We start from the raw sequence: 19,367 nt of genomic DNA, 5'->3' as shown, positions 1-19,367 counted from the left end.
TGCAAATTGAGCAGCTGCGATCGCCTGCAAATGTAATATAATAATAATAATCCTTGCATTTCATATAGTGCTTTTCACACCTTCTAGACTTCTCAAAGAGCTTCACAGAGTATACTGTAAATTGAATTGACTGGATCTTTGAGAGTGAAACTCGGTAGCCAATTGCGCACAGCAGTGTCCCACAAACAGCCGCGGATTGAGTGATAGTCACGGCAGTTTGCAGTAAATCTTGTGAAGCACTGTTCTCCTGAAGTGAAAGATCCTTTATTAAATGTAAAGATTATTCTTATTCTTAAATGAATCTAGTGTTCTGGTAACCCATTCCTGATGTCTGTCCTGAAATGGCTCTTTGTGCTTTGGGATGTTCTTCCGGTGTGACAGGCGCTGTATCAAATACAAGGATTATTATTGTTGTTATTATTTGAGCTGTAATTTGCTGCTGTTTTCGTGCTGTGGATAGAGGTTCCTAAACCCCTGGCTCAGTATCAGACTCCGCCACTGTCAAGCACTCCAGGTCGCTACCCCGCGTGAAGGGGGATATATAAATGCAAGTTGTTGCTGTTTCTGGCCGGGCCTGTGTTACCTGTAAGAGCAGTTCCCGCAGTCTGCGGAGCTGGGATTCCAGCTGTTTGTTGTGATCCTCCAGGATCTGCATCCGGGTCTCCAGCCGGCTCTTGTGCTGCCGCAGGATGCGGGCCTCGGCCAGTAGCTCGGTGTCCTGGGGCCCAGCTGGGGAGCCAGGGGGCCGGGGGGGGCCCGTGGCCGATATTGCCGCCTCCTCGTGCTGCCATTTCAGCCGCTTGTATTCCTCCTGCAGGATCCTGTCAGGGCAACGTCAAACACAGCCATCAGTACTGCTCGGCCATCGGTAAAAACATCATCAGATGGTGAAAATGGATAGTGGAGTCCTGTAGCACAGTGGTTAGTGAGAGGACGCAAGTTCTCCAATATGAACTCTATTGCCAAGGCACATAGGGGACAAGTTTGAAGTGGGACCCACTTTAGAGAACATTTAACTCAGGCTTAAGTCTTAAAAGTCCTGTAGTCTAGTGGTTAGAGCGCTCGCCTCGCAAGCGAGAGGTCCAGTTAATGTGGAACCTTAGGTAAGTTTTGTTACTCCGCACGCCTCTGTTTACCTAGCAGTAAGCAGGAACCCGGTTGTTAGTCGATTGTCTGGTCACTTCTTGGGGGTAATAATACTCCAAAAAAAAATGTGGTTACTCAATCCACTGCTGTGTGCAATTGGCTGCCACATTTTGCTCACAAAATACGTCAATCCATTTTACAATATATCCTATGAAGCGCTTTGAGACGTCTCAATGATGTGATAAGGTGCTATATCAAATGGAAGGATTATTAGTATCGTAGATGGAGGGTGTATGTTATGTTGGATCAAATGGGCTGAAGGGCTTTCTTCTCCGAAGCCAATGTTGTGATGTTGTATGAAGTGTAGCGATTTATTTATAAGGTAGACTTGGCCAATCCGTCTCCCACACACTCAGCACTGAGATGACGATTAGCACACACAGCACTGAGCTGAGATGACGATAACTACACCCATCGCCGAACTGAGATGATGATTACCACACACAGCACCGAACTGAGATGACGATTACTACACACAGCGCTGAGCTGACTGCCTGACCAATCGAGGCTGTCAGTACCTATTCTCATGCTCCAGGTGGCCAATAATGGCCTGAAGTTCGTTCTTCCCTCCGTTGTCCACCAGGTGACTCGGGCTGTGTGAGGAGTTCTGGGGAGAGTCCTGGTCTGTCCCAGCACTGAAATACTGAAGCACCAACTGCTCGTCATCTCTGTGTGGACACAAATAGCGTTATGTGGGTCATTCCAGTGTGTAAGCGCTCTGGGATGCTACCCTGCATGAGGGGCGCTATATTAATACAAGTTGTTGTTGTTGTTTAACACTCAGCAATTGCAGCTCTCATGCAGCCACCATTCTATTACCTTATCTGCAATTAGCTTCCCTCCTTCAGGCTCCCCCTGAAGGCTCACTGGGCACATTTCCCTGGGTGTTGGTGACTCTTCAATATCTCACAGGAGGTGGGTGGGGGGAGGAATTGAGGCCAAGACACTGGACTCATTGAAAAAGCAGCTTGATGCTGTGATGGGTAGATGGTAAGGTGGGTGCTCTGGAGAGATGAGGTCAGATTGGTCAAAGGGTCTTCTTCATCCAAACCGATCTTGTGATGGTTGTGATTTTGCCCAAATGCTCACCCTGGCAGTCTCTAGTTTGGTTGATTATCACAGAAGCCTGACCCTATCCTCTCTCTCGCTGTGCCCACTGACCCACCTTTCAGCCCAGTCACTGGATACTTCCCAGGAGCTTACACGGTGAGACTTCGCGCATTAGCCACACAGCTTTGATATGTGAGATGTGAATTCAAACCCCACTTGGGGACTTTAAGCCCCCATTGTCCAGGCAGCCACTCCAGTGCAGTGCTGGGGGCATTGCTGCTTTGTCGGCAGTGCCATCCTTTGGATGAGATGTTGAACCAAGGTCCCACTAAAATGATCAAATTATTATTATAGGAACATAGGAACAGGAGTAAGCCATTCAGCCCCTCGAGCCTGTTCCGCCATTCTATTTGATCATGGCTGATCTGTACCTCAATTCCATTTACCTGCCTTTACTCCATATCCTTGATACCCTGACCTAACAAAAATCTATTGATACCGATCTATTCCTAAAAAAATCAAAACCTATTGTGTTTGGAAGGTTCTTGTAATCAAACCTGTGCGACAACCTGACAATCTCCTTCTGCTCAGACTCTCGCCACATTCACAACAACAACACTGGGTAAAAGGGCAGAGTAAACCTATCAGCACTTTTCACTTTACAGTATATTCTGTGAAGCACTTTGTGACGTCTCGAAGATGTGATAAGGCGCTATATCAAGTCCAAGTATTATTATTTTTATTATTATTATTCTATGGCTTACATGCTTTCATCAGGGGATAGGCTGCCGCTGAAGAAGGAACAGTTTTTGTTTTCCATCTCAGCCAGTCTGCAAAAGAGGAAGCAAACAAATTTACCTAATGAGGCTTCACACATTAATTTCACACATTCGTGGCAGCCTTGCGCAGTGGTAGCATGCTCACCTCCGAGTCAGAAGATTGTGGGTTCAAGCCCCACGTCGGGACTTGGAATCACATGGTCTCAAATGCAGCACAGAGGGTGTGTGGTATTGTTGGAGGTGCCGTCCTTCGGATGAGATGTTAAACCGAGATCTCGTCTGCCTGTTTAGGTGGACGTTAAAGATCCCATGGTGCTACTTGAAAGAGAAGAGAGTTTCCCTCTCCTGGTGTCCTGGCCAAATAAAATTGGTCACTCACTCCACGACTGTTTGTGGACCCTGCTGTGCGCAACTGGCTGCTGTGTTTCGCTCACAAAATACACAGTCACTTTACAATATATCCCATGAAATGCTTTGAGATGTCTCGATGACGTGAAAAGCACTATATCAAATGCAAGGATTATTATTATTATCCATACAGCTTTGATATGTGGACTGTGGGTTGAAACCCCACTTGCTGACTTTAAGCTCATCGTCCAGGCTGACAGCCCAGTGTAGTGCTTGGGGCACGGCAGCTTTGTTGGAGATGCCATCCTTTGGATGAGACATTGAACTGAGATCCTATCTGCCTGTTCAGGTGGAAGCAGTGCACAACAATGTGACACAAACGGGATTGGATGATCAATTTTACCTGCAGGATTGTTGGCCGGGACACTTGGGAGAATCTCCCTTCTTTTTCCAAATAGCGCCATAGGATCTTCGAACAGGCAGACAGGAAATTTAACATCTAATTCAAGGGATGTCACCTCTGACAATCCAGGAAGCCCTATTTAACCTGCATTATCAACCTGAATTAGGTGAGCAGGATAGGTCCCTCCAGGGAGAGAGTGCGCATTCCATTCCAACAATCTATCTCTGGGATTTCCATGTGTAGTGGGAGGCATGGAAATCTCAGTTTGGTTTGGATACGCTTAATCACGGTGATGGGTTTTGGCATTAACAGACACCTGGCCGACCAAAAAAAAAGTATTCTCTCAGCATTTTATTGCAACGTCAACCTGGACTATGAGTTTAAAGTCCAATGTGGGGTGGAATCTATGACCTTTAGGCCAAATGATCTTCTTCATCCAAACTTGTCTTATGATCCTGTAAACAGACAGGATGGGATCCTCTGACAAGTCAAGACTCCACAGTCACTCACAGCTACAGATCCTGGTTCATCTACAGAGCCAGAGACTCAGAGATCTGCCTCTCACTGCAGTTCATCAATGGAAGGGTGAAAAGAAAGGCAATGCTTTTACCAGTGGCATTGACACTAGACCCAAATCACTCAGTATAACACAGGCTGAAAATCCAGGTCAATGTTCGCAGTGGCAGTTGGGAGTGTCGCATCCATCAAAATGGCCTTGAATTGGGTTTCATCCATTCACACTCACAGTGACTGTGTTCACATATCCTACCTGCTGGCGTAGTGCTCTATCCTGGAGTGAGTATCCGCGTGTGGCAGGAGGGGAGATGAGACAGGCCTGAAACACAGCACAGAGACAATAAAGACACAGGAACAGGAGGAGATCAATCATCATCAACAACAACAGCAACAACTTGCATTTATAAGGCGGGACAGTATCCCAAAGTGATTAACAGTGGCGGAGCCTGATGCCGAGCCGGGGTGGGGGGAGTGAGGAGGTGACGGTAAGCACAGTCGAAGAAGAAGGTTTTCAGGCATGATCTAAAAGAGGGGAAGAAGGGGGAAAAAGCAAAAGGATTGAGAGAGAATTCCAAAGCTTTGTGGCATAGTGGCTGGAAGTGCGGTCACCGATGGTTGGGGGACGAGCAGGAGGTTAGAGCCACGTTCAGCCCATCTGGCTCACTTTAACAGTGGATCACTGCAGCTCTTTTATTCCCACCTTTCCACATCCTTTAACTCCCAAGTCTCCATCCATCTCCCTGTTGAACATCTCAATAAATCCTGCTATTCTGACCACCCAGGGCAGTGCCAACCACATTTACAGTGTGTCTGGTGTAAAGCTCTAAATAGTTAGAAAATGTTGAGCACATTATAACAGAAACAGAAAACGGAGAACCACAGGAGAAAATTACAGAATTTTACAGACGAGAAGGAGGCCATTCAGCCATTGTACCGGTGTCGACTCTTTTGAAGAGTTCTCTGTTTAGTCCAACTCCCCTGCCCTGTGCCCTTTTTAAGGGGCAAGGCAGAGGGATAGAGGAAAGGGGCTACAGATTTTGGGGGCATAGTGGCTGAAAGTGCGGCCGCTGATGGTAGAACGGAGTTAGAGGGACGAGCAGGAGGCCGGTGCCAGTTGAGCGGAGGCAGTGAGTGCTCTAACCACTGAGCGGGTGGGTTGGGGTGTAAGCAAGTCAGAAAGTTAGGCAGGTGCCAGGGAGAGAAGGGATTTGTAAACGAGAACATTTAGTCCATGAGTTGGAACGTGCTGTGTTGGTGGGATAGACTCACGTGTCGATGCTGTCTCCCTCCATCACGGACTGGACAGGGAGATACCCTCTCTGGGGATGTCGGCTGAAATACTGCTTCGTCCTGAACTTGTTTTTCAATGTCTTGGCAAAGTCCCTCACGTTCTCTCCCGATGTGGTCTGCAGATAAAGCACAGGAGCTGAATGTAGCTCTGTAATATGCTGTAGTAATAATAATCCTTGCATTTGATATAGCTCCTTATCACGTTGTTGAGATGTCTCAAAGCGCTTCACAGAATGTATTGTAATGCGGATTGACTGTGTATTTTGTGGGCGAAATACTATTGCGCACAGCAGTTGTCCCAAATTTTTCTCTTTTTTTTGAGGGATTATTACCCCTAGAAAGTGATCCGCCAATCGACTAATAACTGGGTTCCTACTTTCTGCCGGGTAAACAGAGGCGAGTGGAGTAAGGAAACTTACCTAAGATTTTAGCCCATCTGGGAATCAAACCCGGGTCCTCTCACTTGTGAGGGGAGCATGTTAATAGGACTCACTGGTGTAGCCTGTAATGACTCTTGCTTTTATGTTAGAGTCTGGGATCATCCCCTTCAAGTGGTTGAGCCCGGGGACTACTTAATGTTTAGCACATGCGCAATGGAGGGTATCTGACTGGAAGGGAGGTGGGAGTGAGCCCCCTTGTGTTTGTTCAGTCAGGGTTCAGTGGTTCTGTGGAGTCCTGTAGCTCAGTGGTTAGAGCACTCGCTTTGCAAGTGAGAGACCTGAGTTCAATTCCAGGCAGAGGGTGAAACCTTGGGCAAGTTTCCTTACTCCACACAGAGCCTAATAATAATCCCTCCAAAACCAAAACCAATAATAAATTGGTCATTTTCATTTGTGGGACATTGCTGTGCGCAATTGGCTGCCGCATTCGCCCACAAATATACAGTCAATTCACTTTACAGTGTGTTCTGTGAAGTGCTTTGGGACGTCCTCCCGACGTGAAAAGCGCTATATCAAATGCAAGGATTATTATTATTATTATTAAAACAAACACTTTATATCTGTTGTATGCATTATATCAACTGGGTCATTAATGAGAACCTTTACTTGGGAGAAATGTTATAGGCAGGTTAGGTCTCCTCAGAGACCTGGGTGGGAATCCAGCTCAGATATATGAGACAAAGGGCCCGTCTCCCTACAGACTTTAAAAAATCAGTGGGGCATGAGTTTGGGAACAGACCTATTCCAGTTCCTAATTGGACATCCCATAATCTGTAGCTAAATTGCCAACATTACTCATGGGTGATTAAGGTCTCTGGTCTTGGAAATTCAATGATTGCTCCACATTTTGGTGTTGTGCGAGACAACATTCAAAATCACGACAACAACAACTTTCCTTTTTATAGCACCCTTCACTTAGGACAATGTCTGAAGCCCTAAAGTACCTATTCACTGTGATTCACACACACAGCCATTCCCCCTTACAGCTTGCCCTTGTGTATTACCTGCCAGTAACAAGAGACCTTTGATCAATACTTGGTACTTGGCTATTCACACACCTTTCTAAAAGGAAAACTGGTTTGAAAATAAAGCCAGCATTTCCTTACTGACCTGTCTGCTTCTTCCGCTCAGTGGACTCTGGCCTGCTCCATGTCCCCCGCCCAGCCTGCCACACCGTCGGTGGTCGGGCCTTCAGCCTTTCTGCCCCCACCCTTTGGAACTCAATCTCACAATTCCTTCGCCTCGCTCCCTCCCTTGCCTCCTTCATGGCCCGTCTCACGATCCTCCTCTTTGACCTAACCTTTGGTCACGCTCCTATCCCCAGCCTCCCACCCCTCCTGATCCCAACCCCCAGCTCGGGTGAACATCCTTAATTGTCCAGTGCCTTGTGACATCCTCCCAATGTGAAAGGCACTGTATAAATGTAATTTGTTGTTGTTAAGAATGTGCTGATATCTAGATTCTCTGAAACTCTAATAAAATGGAATAAATCTGGCCTGAGGCGGAAGGTCTACCCTTTGGGTGTGTAACTTACAGGAGAGCAGTATTCCATGATGGGATAGTGCAGCTTGTGACCCTTGGAACCTCTTCCCGTCAAGAAGCAGGTCTGACAGATGTCCACGTTAAACTGCTTCAGACTGCGGTACCTGTCACAAGAGGGGAAGGTGGGGTGAGTCAGAGAGGGCGAGGGAGAAGCACAGAGACAAGAAACCTTCACCACTTACAAGCAAACGTGTAACTTTGCGAGTATTCCACTGATGATAATTCTAAACTGTGTAGAAACATAGGCAGCGCCAACTAATGAGAGATGGGCGAGACTGACTGACAGTGCTAGTGCCAGCCAAGGCCAGTCAATGATAGATAGGCAACACTGCCTGCCCAATGCCAGTCAATGATAAATAGGTAAGTCTGCCAGCCAGTGCCAGCCTGGTATCACTGACAGACAGGATACTAGTTGTTTCAAGTGATTGGATTACATTAGACTTGTAGCCACTCGGTATTGGGCAAACAAAAGGCAAAGGTTAATGAAGTGAAATGATAATTCACTTTCCTCTCTCCATAAATGCTGCCTGACCTGCTAAGTGTTCCCAGTGAACTCTGTTTTTATTTCGGTATTGGCTGACTCAGACCAAATTCATTCACTTTGGGTCCTCACAGCTAACAGAGAGGAGACTTCCTCTCCATCACACTGGGCTGGGATCAAACCCGAGGTCCTAAAACACATGCAAACCCACCCGCCACAGTCAGTGCCCCCGACCGGAAATCGAGGGTCAAATGAACATTGGGTCAATTGGAGCCTAACACTAACACTCAATACAACTATTGAGTGCAACTATTGTATTGAGTGTGTAAGCCAAAGCCCTGATGCGTAGGGTGGTCCTAGCTGGACAAGCAGAGGCCTAGATGACAAGCTATGCAGTTTGAGCTGGTTAAGTTCCAGCAGTTATCCCAACACACACTCTGGGGTCCCCAAGCCTTGGCTCTTGCCTAATACTTTCTGGAATCAGGTAAGCAGGATACGTCCTTTCAGGGAGAGAGTGGGCATGCCATTCCAACAATCTGTCTCTAGGATTTCCATGGGTAGGTATGATGCGTGGATTTCTCAGTTTGATTTGGATACTCTTCAGCATGGTGATGGGTTTCCGCGTGTGTCGGACACCCGGCTGGGGCAAAAATACCCAACACTAGTTATGCGAGGCTAAGATAGGGTGAGGGATTAAGTGGTTTGGCTGCAGGTCCCTACCTGAAGCCTTTAATGGGACATTGTTTACAGACATGGCACTTTGCCTGGTGCTTGGCGGACTCGGCTGACACCAGGCGGTGTAGGACTGGCAGCCACACCATGGACTGTGGCTCCAGCTTCATCCACTCCAGGAAGTGAGTGGCCTCGATCACCGGCTTCCCATCAGCCTGGACACAGGAGAGAACAGCAATAATCCTTGTATTTCATACAGACCCTTTGATCTTGGGAGGATAGCTCAAAGCGCTTCACAGGATTTAATAATAATAGTAACGATCCTTGCATTTGATATAGCTTTTTAATCACGTCGTTGAGACATCTCGAAGCACTTCACAAAATATACTGGAAACTGGATTGATTGTGTGTTTTTGGGGCGAAACTCGGCAAACGATTGCACACAGCAGTGACCCACAAACAGTTGTGGATTGAGTGACTACCTTTTTGTTTGAAGCGATTATTACCCCTGGAAAGCGATCCGTCAATCCACAAACATTCGGTTACCTACTTACTGCTAGGTAAATAGAGGCGTGTGGAGTCAGGAAATTTACCTAAGGTCTCGCCCCACCTGGGAATCGAACCCGAGTTTGCGAGGTGAGCGCTCTAACCAATACACTACAGGACACTGTACAAGTGTAGTGACTGTCTATTTCAATTCCATTTACAGGTCCCTCCAGCTTACTCCCTCCCCTCGCTCCTTTCGGTTACGTATCCAAACATACCTCTTTCAGTCATCTATCCCCTCCACACAACCCATCTCCCACCCTCAGCTCTGGTGCCCAGCCAGAATTGTCAAGCATTTTGAGACACCCTACTGATGTGCAAGGTGTATTAGTGTAAATTGTACTGTATCTTAGGCTAATGCAGCAATGGATTTGCAGGCAGCAACGTCCCATTAATCAGCCATGAAGTGAGTGATCAATTTCAGCTCGGGGATTGTTGGCCTGAGAGAAACGTCCTTCTCATTTCGAATAGCTCATTTCATTAAACATCCACCTGAACAGGCAGACGGGACCTTGGTTTATTTATGGTTTCAGGGGCCAAGGTCTCATTCTCTCTCTCTCTCTCTTCCCGCACTGGGTTGATTCCCCGGCAGGTCTGTGCTGAGCAGAGAAATCTTTTTAAAGCCACTGTGAAATGCTAACAAGATCAAGAGCTGTCATTGACAGGGCGGTTGAAAGCAGAGCTTTGAAGATTGAGTGTTTCTTTAAAAAGGTACAATTCAAACTTGATAGGTATCACCTCCACCCACCCTCCAAATAAGAGGCCACTGAGGGCAAAATAACAGATATAAAACAATAAATAATATTATACAATAAATCATGACAATTATACCTGCTTCTAGGCAGCCCATAGCATTTCTAGGATTATAACAATACAATAATAATCTAAGCATCTGATATAGAGCCTTATCACATCATTGCGACGTCTCAAAGTGAGTCATAGAATATATTGTAGTGGAGTGACTGTGTAATTTTGGGGCAAAACTCGGCGGCGAATTGCACAAAGCAGTTTCCCCCAAACAGTCTTAGATTGGGAGGGTAACAATCCCTCCCCATTTTTTGGGGGGAGGGATTATTACCCCTGGAAAGCGATCCGACAATCCACAAGCATTCGGATTCCTAGTTACTGGCAGGTGTGTGGAGTAAGGAAACTTGCCTAAGGCTTTGCCCCGACCAGGAATCGAACCCGGGTCCTCTCGCTTGCGAGGCGAGTGCTCTAACCAAAGCCCTCCCCACCCGGGAAGGCCTGGCCTCAGACTTACAAAGCGGAAGCAGCTCCTGATGCTGGGCTCCACGTTGCTGCCCCCGAAGGCTGCCACCTCCCCCAACTGCCGCGGGATCTGAATGGCCTCGTGCAGCAGCAAACTGAGCTGTCGCTGGTCACACTGACCGCCCGCTCCGCTCACCTGCTCGTACAGGACTGCGGGGGAGAGAGAGCCAGAGAGTCACAGAGAGAGTCAGAGAGCGTAGAGAGAGTGAGAGACAGAGTGAGAGAGTACAGAGAGAGTAAGAGAGAGACAGAGAGAGAGTCAGAGAGCGTAGAAAGAGTGAGAGACAGAGTGAGAGAGTACAGAGAGAGTAAGAGAGAGACAGAGAGAGAATGAGATAAATAGTTAGAGATGGTGAAAGACAAAGAGTGATATAAACAGAGAGAATGAATAAGACAGATGGGCGGGCAGAGAGAGAAAGAGAGAGTGAGACAGAGAGTGAGTTAGAGACAGAGAGAGAGAAATGAGAGAGAGTTATACAGACGGAGAGAGACAGAATGAGACAGAGAGAAACAAGACCGAATGAGAAAATGAGTGAGAGAAACAAAGAGAAAGAGAGAGAGACAGACAAAGTGAAAGAAAGTCAGAGAGAGTGAGTGAGAAAGACAGAGAGGTAACATCAGTGTACTGGAGGGAGCACAGCAAGAGTTCAGATTATACACATTTCAGTGCTCACACCCACACATCTGCACAGATTGTGTATTGCCAATGGTCGAGGCAGAGTCAGTCACAGAACTGGTTAGTGACAGAGTAAAGCTCCCTCTACACTGTCCTTCCACACTCCTCGGTCAGTGACAGGACGGGTTAGAGACAGAGTAAGATGTTATTTGATGCGGATCTGACTGCGAGATTTGGGGTTTAATAATAATCCTTGATACAACACCTTATCACGTCTTTGAGACGTCTCAATGTGCTTCACAGAATTGACTATACATTTTGTTGGTGAAACACGGCAGCCAATTGTGCACAGCAGTGTCCCACAAACAGTTGTGGATTGAGTGACCAGATTATTATTTTTTTAAACAGTTTTTGAAGGGATTTTTACTCCCAGAAAGGCAATCTACCAACCAACTAACAACCGGGTTCCTTATTACCGCTGGGTAAACAGAGATGTGTGGAATAAGGAAACTTGCTTAACATTTTGCCCTGCCCGGGAATCCAACCCAGATCCTCTTGCTTATGAGGCGAGTGCTCTAACCACTACACTCCAGGACTCCACAAATATTGTCGCCATATTAGATACTTACATTGATATTTCTCCTCCACCTCCGCGTTGCACAAGGCGACGATTCCAGTCTTGAAGGACAGAGCTCGAATCTTACCATTGCGACCTCTGGCAAAGGAAGGAGAGAGCAGAAGGACGTGAAGGTTTTAAGTCATAGGAACAGGAGGTAACCATTCAGCCCCTTGAACCTATTAGATCATGGCTGATCTGTACCTCAACTCCAATTACCTGCCTTTGCCCCGTATCCCTTGATACCCTGACCTAACAAACATCTGTCCACCTCAGTCTTGAAAATTTGAATGGATCCAACATCCACAGCCTTTCAGGTGGAAATGTGCTCTCTGTACTTTCCACCAGTGAGAAAATCAACGACAGGTCAGAATGAGAGAATGTGACAAGCCGTCAGAAAGGTTAATCTCCCAGAGTAACTCTGAGGTCAGGGACATAATAATGTCTCAGAGCGCTTCACAGAATACAATTGTGAACATCAGTGTCCCACAAGCAGGATTAATAGAGAGAGATTGTTAGAGGGAGAGAGGGACAGAGAGAGAGAAAGAGAGAGAGAAAAAGACAGGGAATGAGAGAGACGGGCACACGGAGAGAAAGAGAGACGGGGACAGAGAGAGAGAGAGAGAGATAGGGACAACAACAACAACTTGCATTTATATAGCACCCCTCATGCAGAGTAGTATCCCAGAGCCAGAAGAGAGTTAGACAGAGAGAGAAAAACAGAGAGAGAGAGAGAGAGAGAGCGCGGGAGATACAGGGACCGAGAGAGAGAGAGAGAGAGAGAGAGAGAAAACGGGAGACACAGGGACAGGGGGAGCAAGGCCGAGCTAGGAGGACCTGATGCTGGTACCCACGTGTCATAGACGTTGAGGAGCCAGTTGAGACACATGTCCACAGACAGAGGCACATTGAGGATGATGCCGCGCTCCTGCTCCAGCTGGTCGTACATGGCGGTCAGGGACTGGATGATCTGCAGCACATCGATGGCCTGGTCGCTGTGCTGGAGCTCATGCTGGTTGAAGGTGGCCGAGGCACTGCTCATGCTCAGGAGATCCACTGCCAGCGGAGACCAGAGGAACACAACGATGACAACGACAACACCAACAGATCAAGACCGGGCGAACACAGCAGCGAATCGCGCACGTCTCACAAACAGCCTGGGAGCGAGCGACAATTTTGGGGGGGAATTGTCGGCCAGGACGCCGGGAAGAGGGAGAAACTTCCGTCTCTTTTCGAATAGCTCCGTGGGAGCTTTAACGTCCACCCGAGCAGGCAGACGGCACCTTCGTATATTATATCACTCAAATGAATAGCACCTCCGACGATGCAACAGCGCCCGCCCTACGCCCCACCCCAGCGTTGTGTAGGAAAATGTCACCCGGATAACACAGATGGCAGGAAGAGAGCAGAGCTGTGGAGGTGAAGGTGGGGCTGAACTGTTGGTTTCTGGTTGCTTGTTGAAGACGAAAGCCCGAACGCCGAATCGGTCGTGAGTACTTACGCCTCAGTGCCTTCTGCACCCGTCTCAGCTTCATGGCGGTTCTGTACGCTGAGAACTTTATGTTGTTCAGGGCAGCTGTCGGTAGGAAATAAGATGTCCATTAATTTACATGACTTGTGCCCTCTGAGATGGAAATAAATTACATTGCTGGCCTTCAAATCCCTACACGCTCTTGCCTTCCCCAGCGCGGCTGTTAATAATAATAATAATCCTTGCATTTGATATAGCTCCTTATTATGGAGACGTCTCAAAGCGCTTCCCAGAATATACTGGAAAATGGATTGACTGTATTTTGTGAGCGTAACTCTGCAGCCAATTGTGCACAGCAGAGTCCAACAAACAGTCGTGGATTGAGTGAAAAATTGGGGCGGAGGGGAAATTATTACCCCTAGAAAACGATCCTCCAATCAACTAACAACCGGATTCCTACTTACTGCTGGGTAAACAGAGGCGTGTGGACTAAAAAACTTGGTAAGATTTTGCTCCACCCGGGAATCGAACCTGGGTCCTCTTGCTTGCGAGGAGAGCGCGCAAGCCATCACACTATGGGATTGTGTTCTTTCCAGCCCTTTTCTTCCACCCTGCCCTCCGCCCTTCCGAATATGCTTTACCGCTCGTTCCTCACCCCTAATGTTCCATCATTGGCCAAGCAGCCAGGCACTAATGCCCTCTACAGTTACTTCCCTAAATCCCATCACCTCCTGCCTTCTCTCTCTCTCTCTCCCTCTCCCTCTCTCCCTTCATGACCCTCTTAAAAACATCTCCTCGAGCATCTCCTTTGGCAATGCTCCGACTCCGCGTTCCCCTCCCTGCCCAGAGCTCACCACAATTACGTGAAGCACTTTGAGACGTTCACCCTCTGCGAAAGGCTCTGTATTGTTTGATAAAAGAGGAGCTAAGTGTTAACTAGCGGCAGCTAACCATACAGTTCACATCCTAACGGGCTTCACAAGAAGGATGAAAGCAATTTAGAAAACTCACACTGATGCAATTAATTTCAATAATTGCAACCTTCAGATTGATGTTTTATTCCCTTAACAATATGTTTAGATTTACTGCAGTACCAGGAACATTTCAGAGTGTGTAGGTTTGGGCAATTTGTTGAACCATTTGGTTTTAACTTTGAAATCCTTTTTCCGTAAATGGAACCCGACACATTCCAGATGCTCGGAAATCCTATGGTAACAGAATAAATGGGAATCAGGCAGAATTTCTACCTACACGTTTCCCGTCAGGCTCCCGAAATCCCTCATGGTCTTCCGCTGGGATACAGGCAAACAGGAATAGGAGGCCGTCCATCCCATGGTATCCGTTCCACCAGTTTATTAGATCTTGTCAGATTTTTGGATCGCAGTGCCCTGCTCTTTTACCTTATCCTTCAACACCTCTACCCAATATTTGTCTCCCAAACATCTTTATTGATTGCGCCTCTGCAGCTCTCTGGGGCTGAGAGATCCACACCCTCACAATTCTCTGTGTGAAGCGACACTTCACGACTGAGGTCTAACCACCTTGGCTCTGATGTTAAGGCTCTGCCCCTAGTAATGGATCCCTCTCTACCAAAGGGAAGAACCCTCCATTATCTAACGTGTCAACTACTTCCATTACTGTAAACACCTTAATCAGATCATCTCTTAACCCTCTGCTCTAAGCAATATCACCCCAGTCTATATAACGATATAACAGGAGAGCCATCAAGTGTTTGAATATAAAACTGTGTACAAGTTACAAGATCGCGCAGAGCAGAGCTGTGTGAGGAGAGGGACAGACTTACCTAGTGACTGGTACAGCTCAGTCATCTTTGGGTGGTCCCAGCAGGTGGTCTGGGCCTGATGACTGAAAGGACAAAGAATATAGTCAATATATAGTCAATTCACTTTACAGTATATCCTGTGAAGCATTTTGAGACATCTCAACAATGTGATAAGGCCCTATAGCAAATGTAAGGACTATTATTATACTAAATAAATATCCCATTTTTACATCCTATTTAATAACCCATGCCAAAATTAAAACCACAATCCTAATTTTAATGCTTGCATTTGATATAATTCCTGTCAGGTCAAGAGGACATCTCAAAGTGCTTCACAGGATTTCCAGTAAAGTGTAGTAACTGTGAACTTGTCGACGAACGCAGCAGCCGATTTTGTGCACAGCAATGTCCCATAAGCAGCCATAAAATCAACTACCAATTTTTATCTGAGGGATTGTTGGTCAGGAAACCGGGAGAAAGAAACTCCCTTCTCTTTTCGAATAGTGCCATGGGATCTTTAACCCCCACCTGAACAGGCAGATGGAATCTGAGTTTAATGTCTCATCTGAAAGACAGCTCAACACACACGCTGTGTGAAATGTCAGCCCGAGACTTCAACCGTGAGTTCAAAGTCCCCAATAATCCTACTATTGATGCTTGCATTTGATGTAGCTCCTTTCAGGTCAGGAGGACATCTCAAAGCTCTTCACCAGGATTTACGACTGCATATCAATGCAATCATTAAGATTATTGGTGGGTGTGAACCCACGACCTTCTGACCCAGAGATGAGAGTGCTAGCAACTGAGCCAGGCTGACGCTAATAATATAGACTTTATTCGACATTATGTATTCTTGTGATCAATTCCAGTCATGTGAAAGGAGTCTCCTAAGGGCAATGAAACTGGATAGTGGATAATTGGGAATCTATTCAAATTTTCAAGACTCAAGATGTTTGTTAGGTCAAGGGATATGGGGAAAAGGCAAGTAATTGGAGTTGAGGTACAGATCAGCCCTGATCTAATAGAATGGTGGAACAGGCTTGAGCGGCTGAATGTCCTACTCCTGTTCCTATCTATTTATGTTCCTATGAAATGTGGGGCTGAGGATTTCTTGTTAAAAATAAATGAAGAAACTTAGGGACAAGGATGGGAGGGAGGAGTTTTTTTTAAAAATGTGCAGGGATGTTAGTGTGTGGAATATTTTACCACAAATGTCAGTTGAAGCTGACTCCCTATCGGTATCTGAAAGGGATCTGGAAAATTGTGGCACTTGAGGGAAAAACGATGTGAAGGGTTACGTCAGTACAGTATATAATAACAATCCTTGACTTGTCAATCCTTGCACTTCATCAAACATCATTTCACAGGGAACTACTGACAAGTAGTCCTTAAGCACAAGAGTTATTGAACTTGTAACTCATATAATAATAATAATCGTCCTTGCTTTTGATATAATGTCTTATCACGTTGTTCAGACATCTCAAAATGCTTCACAGAATATACTGTAAAGTGGATTGACTGTATATTTTGGGGGCGAAATAGCCTGAGCTGACACTCCAATGAGGGGGTGTTGGGTTGCCAGAGGTGCTGTCCTTCGGATGAGACGTTAAACCGAGGTCTAGTCTGCCTGTTCAATTGGAGGTTAAAGATTCTATTTAAAAAGAGAAGGGTGTCTGCCCAACAAACCCCCAAATAAATTTGGACCCTCACTCCATGGCTGTTTGTGGGTTAATGCTGTGCGCAAATTGGCTGCCAGCTCCTGTGAACCCCGCAAGCCAAAGCCTAACGGGTAGGGTGGTCCTAACCGGACAAGTAGCGGGAAAGCTTGCCAGACAGCAATATCAATGGCAAGCTGTGCGGTTTTAGTGGTTAGACTCCAGCAGTTACCCCAACACACATTCTGGCTCCTGCCAACCTGCCAACCCAAGCCTTTGCTCCTGCCAACCTGTGCCTAATACCTTCTGGAATTAGGTAAGCAGGATGCATTCCTCCAGGGAGAGAGGGCGCATTCCATTCCAACAATCTATCTCTGGGATTTCCATGTGTACGTGGGATGTGTGGAATTCTCAGTTTGGTTTGGATACTCTTAAGCAACGGTGATGGGTTTACGTATGTGTCAGACACCCGGCTGGCCAAAAAAAAGCGTCTCAGAGCTCGTCTATCCCCTTTCGTTCACCCCTACACCCACCCCTCTCCCCCCAACAGTTCCCCTCTCCCTGCCACCCTCTTCCCCCACCGTGGCTGTTACTCACTTGATGTAGTATGGCACTTTGCTGGGTGAGATGGCCCGCTCCCATGGAACCTGGACAGAAGCTGAAAGTATCAGTGACACAGAGATCGGAAGAGAAAATGTGAAAATATAAATCATTCAACAGCCCTGACCCTCACTGTCAGTGTGTCCTGACTTGCATTAGGGAGTGAGCAGGAACTGGCTCAGTGGCATTCACTCCCACTCACTCGCTCGCACTAAATCACTGCAGGTTTCTCTGTAGCTTTTGTGATGCTTCACAAGATCCTATGGGTAGTGTCAGAGGTTTTGCTTTGTAAAGGAATTGGGCAGAAAATACACAAAAAATAATCCATACAACATTTGGGGAGTTAGATGCATAATAATGATGATAATAATCCTTGCATTTGATACGGTGCCTTATCACGTCTTCAAGACGTCTCAAAGCGCTTCACAGGATACACTGTAAAGTGAATTAACTGTGTATTTTGTGGGCAAAACACGGCAACCAATTGCGCACTGCAGTGTTCCACAAACAGTCGTGGATTGAGTGACCAAATTAATATTTTTTTAAAACTTTTTTTTGAAGGGAAAGCGATTAACAACCGGGCTCCTGTTTACTGTTAGGTAAACAGAAGCGTGTGGAGGAAGGAAACGTGTCTAATGTTTCGCCCTGCTGGGAATCAAACCCAGATCCTCTCACTTGCAAAGCGAGCGCTCTAACCACTACGCTTTTGGACTCCTATGGACACCCAAGGGGGCAGTGAGTTACAGAGAGTGACAGATAGGGGGCAGCGTTACACAGAGAGTAACAGATGGGGAGGGGGGGTAACGTTACTGAGCACGTTACACCAATGATAACAGCATAATGAGTATTGAAGCCAGTGTGTGTTTGTTTATTGGTAAATAATAATGAACAGAGAGTAACATTGATTCATTAGAAGATTTTAGAATCTAACCTGTTGGAATTGGCGTTTGATTTTGAATGTGCGGTGTGTAGAAAACAGATCGTACTGTGATCTAAGTCCTCTTAACTCTCCCCTTCCCTCTACCCCAGCCTGGCACAAGCCTCGAATCCCTGTCACCCCTAAACTATCTTTGAGTTGCTCTTACTGGATAAAAAGTGTTGGGAGCCTGGGCCAAAGTCTCGATGGGCATCTTGTAACTGCTTGAGACGTTCCTCTATGGTGGTCTGTGGAGTGAAGAGGAACACAGGTGTGAGGCCCAGGAACTGAATTCTTCACCAAAGCTCTCTCGTTCCCTCCAGCGTCCCCTCCCCTCCCTCCCTCGTGGTTCATTCTGCTCACTGCCAGCCTCTGTAAAGTAATTCAGTGTTTGCTGTCCGTCTGACTGCCTTCCCTCCTCTGAGAGTGCCAGGGGGTAGAGATTATTGAGATTTGCTCACGTATATGCACACGTGCTCAAACACATATATACACACACACAAACCCATCCACACACAAATAGATATGCACTCAAAAACGCACACAAAAACACGTGCACACAAACACACATGTACAAGACATGCAGATACCCACTGGCTCAAACACACGTTGACACAAGAAACCCACACGTGTGTGTACACGCACGCACACACACGCGCGCGCACACACACAAAAAGACGCACAGGAAAAAACACGTGCACACAAATACACACAAAAACACGCGCAAACTCTCCCGCATAAAATTCTTAAATTCAATCTTCAGTTCAAAGTCGGCTTTCCGTAAATCTTATAATTTACAAACAAGGTCAAGCATTTTCCGAACATTTCCTGAATATAAAGACAATGCTGGTGGGGTGAAGGCTGTGAGGGAATGGCCTCCCTCCTCTTCCACCCCACCCCTCCACTCCCCCCCTCCACTCCCCCTTCGTGACCCCCACCTCCGCCAACTCCCGCCCCCTCCCCCCCACACCCACATACCTGTAAAACCTTCCACCTGAATCCCAGCTCCTCCAGATGTTGGCTGTTCTCTGTGGAGAGGTGGACGTCAGAGATGGCCAATTGGTGGGCCAGGTCATCAGCTAGTTTCATACCGTCCTTCACAGTCCCCAGCTCCTCTTTGAACATCTTAGGGGATGAAGTGGGGGGGAAAATAGAAAGATATATTCCCAACTCCCTTTCTCTTTCCTCTTTCCAGTAACACAATAATACAGTAAACTTCACATAAGTA

At 46.8% G+C, this 19,367-nt stretch overlaps 1 protein-coding gene across 1 annotated transcript in view; it reads right to left on the bottom strand.

Annotated features, from left to right (window-relative positions):
- Window positions 1-19,367, bottom strand: part of drp2 (dystrophin related protein 2) — a 108,948-nt gene that overhangs the window by 5,046 nt on the left and 84,535 nt on the right. The window contains exons 6-20 of the mRNA XM_042340788.1: window positions 19,118-19,264; window positions 18,309-18,387; window positions 17,221-17,281; window positions 14,990-15,051; window positions 13,216-13,290; window positions 12,569-12,770; window positions 11,728-11,813; window positions 10,475-10,632; window positions 8,716-8,882; window positions 7,507-7,618; window positions 5,512-5,648; window positions 4,496-4,561; window positions 2,961-3,026; window positions 1,665-1,814; window positions 584-821 (exon numbers count right to left, since the gene is read on the bottom strand). Coding sequence (XP_042196722.1) covers window positions 584-821; window positions 1,665-1,814; window positions 2,961-3,026; window positions 4,496-4,561; window positions 5,512-5,648; window positions 7,507-7,618; window positions 8,716-8,882; window positions 10,475-10,632; window positions 11,728-11,813; window positions 12,569-12,770; window positions 13,216-13,290; window positions 14,990-15,051; window positions 17,221-17,281; window positions 18,309-18,387; window positions 19,118-19,264 — 1,806 coding nt within the window. The remainder of the gene's footprint in view (window positions 1-583; window positions 822-1,664; window positions 1,815-2,960; window positions 3,027-4,495; window positions 4,562-5,511; window positions 5,649-7,506; window positions 7,619-8,715; window positions 8,883-10,474; window positions 10,633-11,727; window positions 11,814-12,568; window positions 12,771-13,215; window positions 13,291-14,989; window positions 15,052-17,220; window positions 17,282-18,308; window positions 18,388-19,117; window positions 19,265-19,367) is intronic.

Source organism: Callorhinchus milii, unplaced genomic scaffold (assembly GCF_018977255.1).
Source record: "Callorhinchus milii isolate IMCB2004 unplaced genomic scaffold, IMCB_Cmil_1.0 Scaffold15, whole genome shotgun sequence".
Classification (NCBI taxonomy): Eukaryota; Metazoa; Chordata; class Chondrichthyes; order Chimaeriformes; family Callorhinchidae; genus Callorhinchus; species Callorhinchus milii.
Note: the sequence above shows the minus strand (reverse complement) of the source record. Positions and strands in the feature narration are given on the sequence as shown.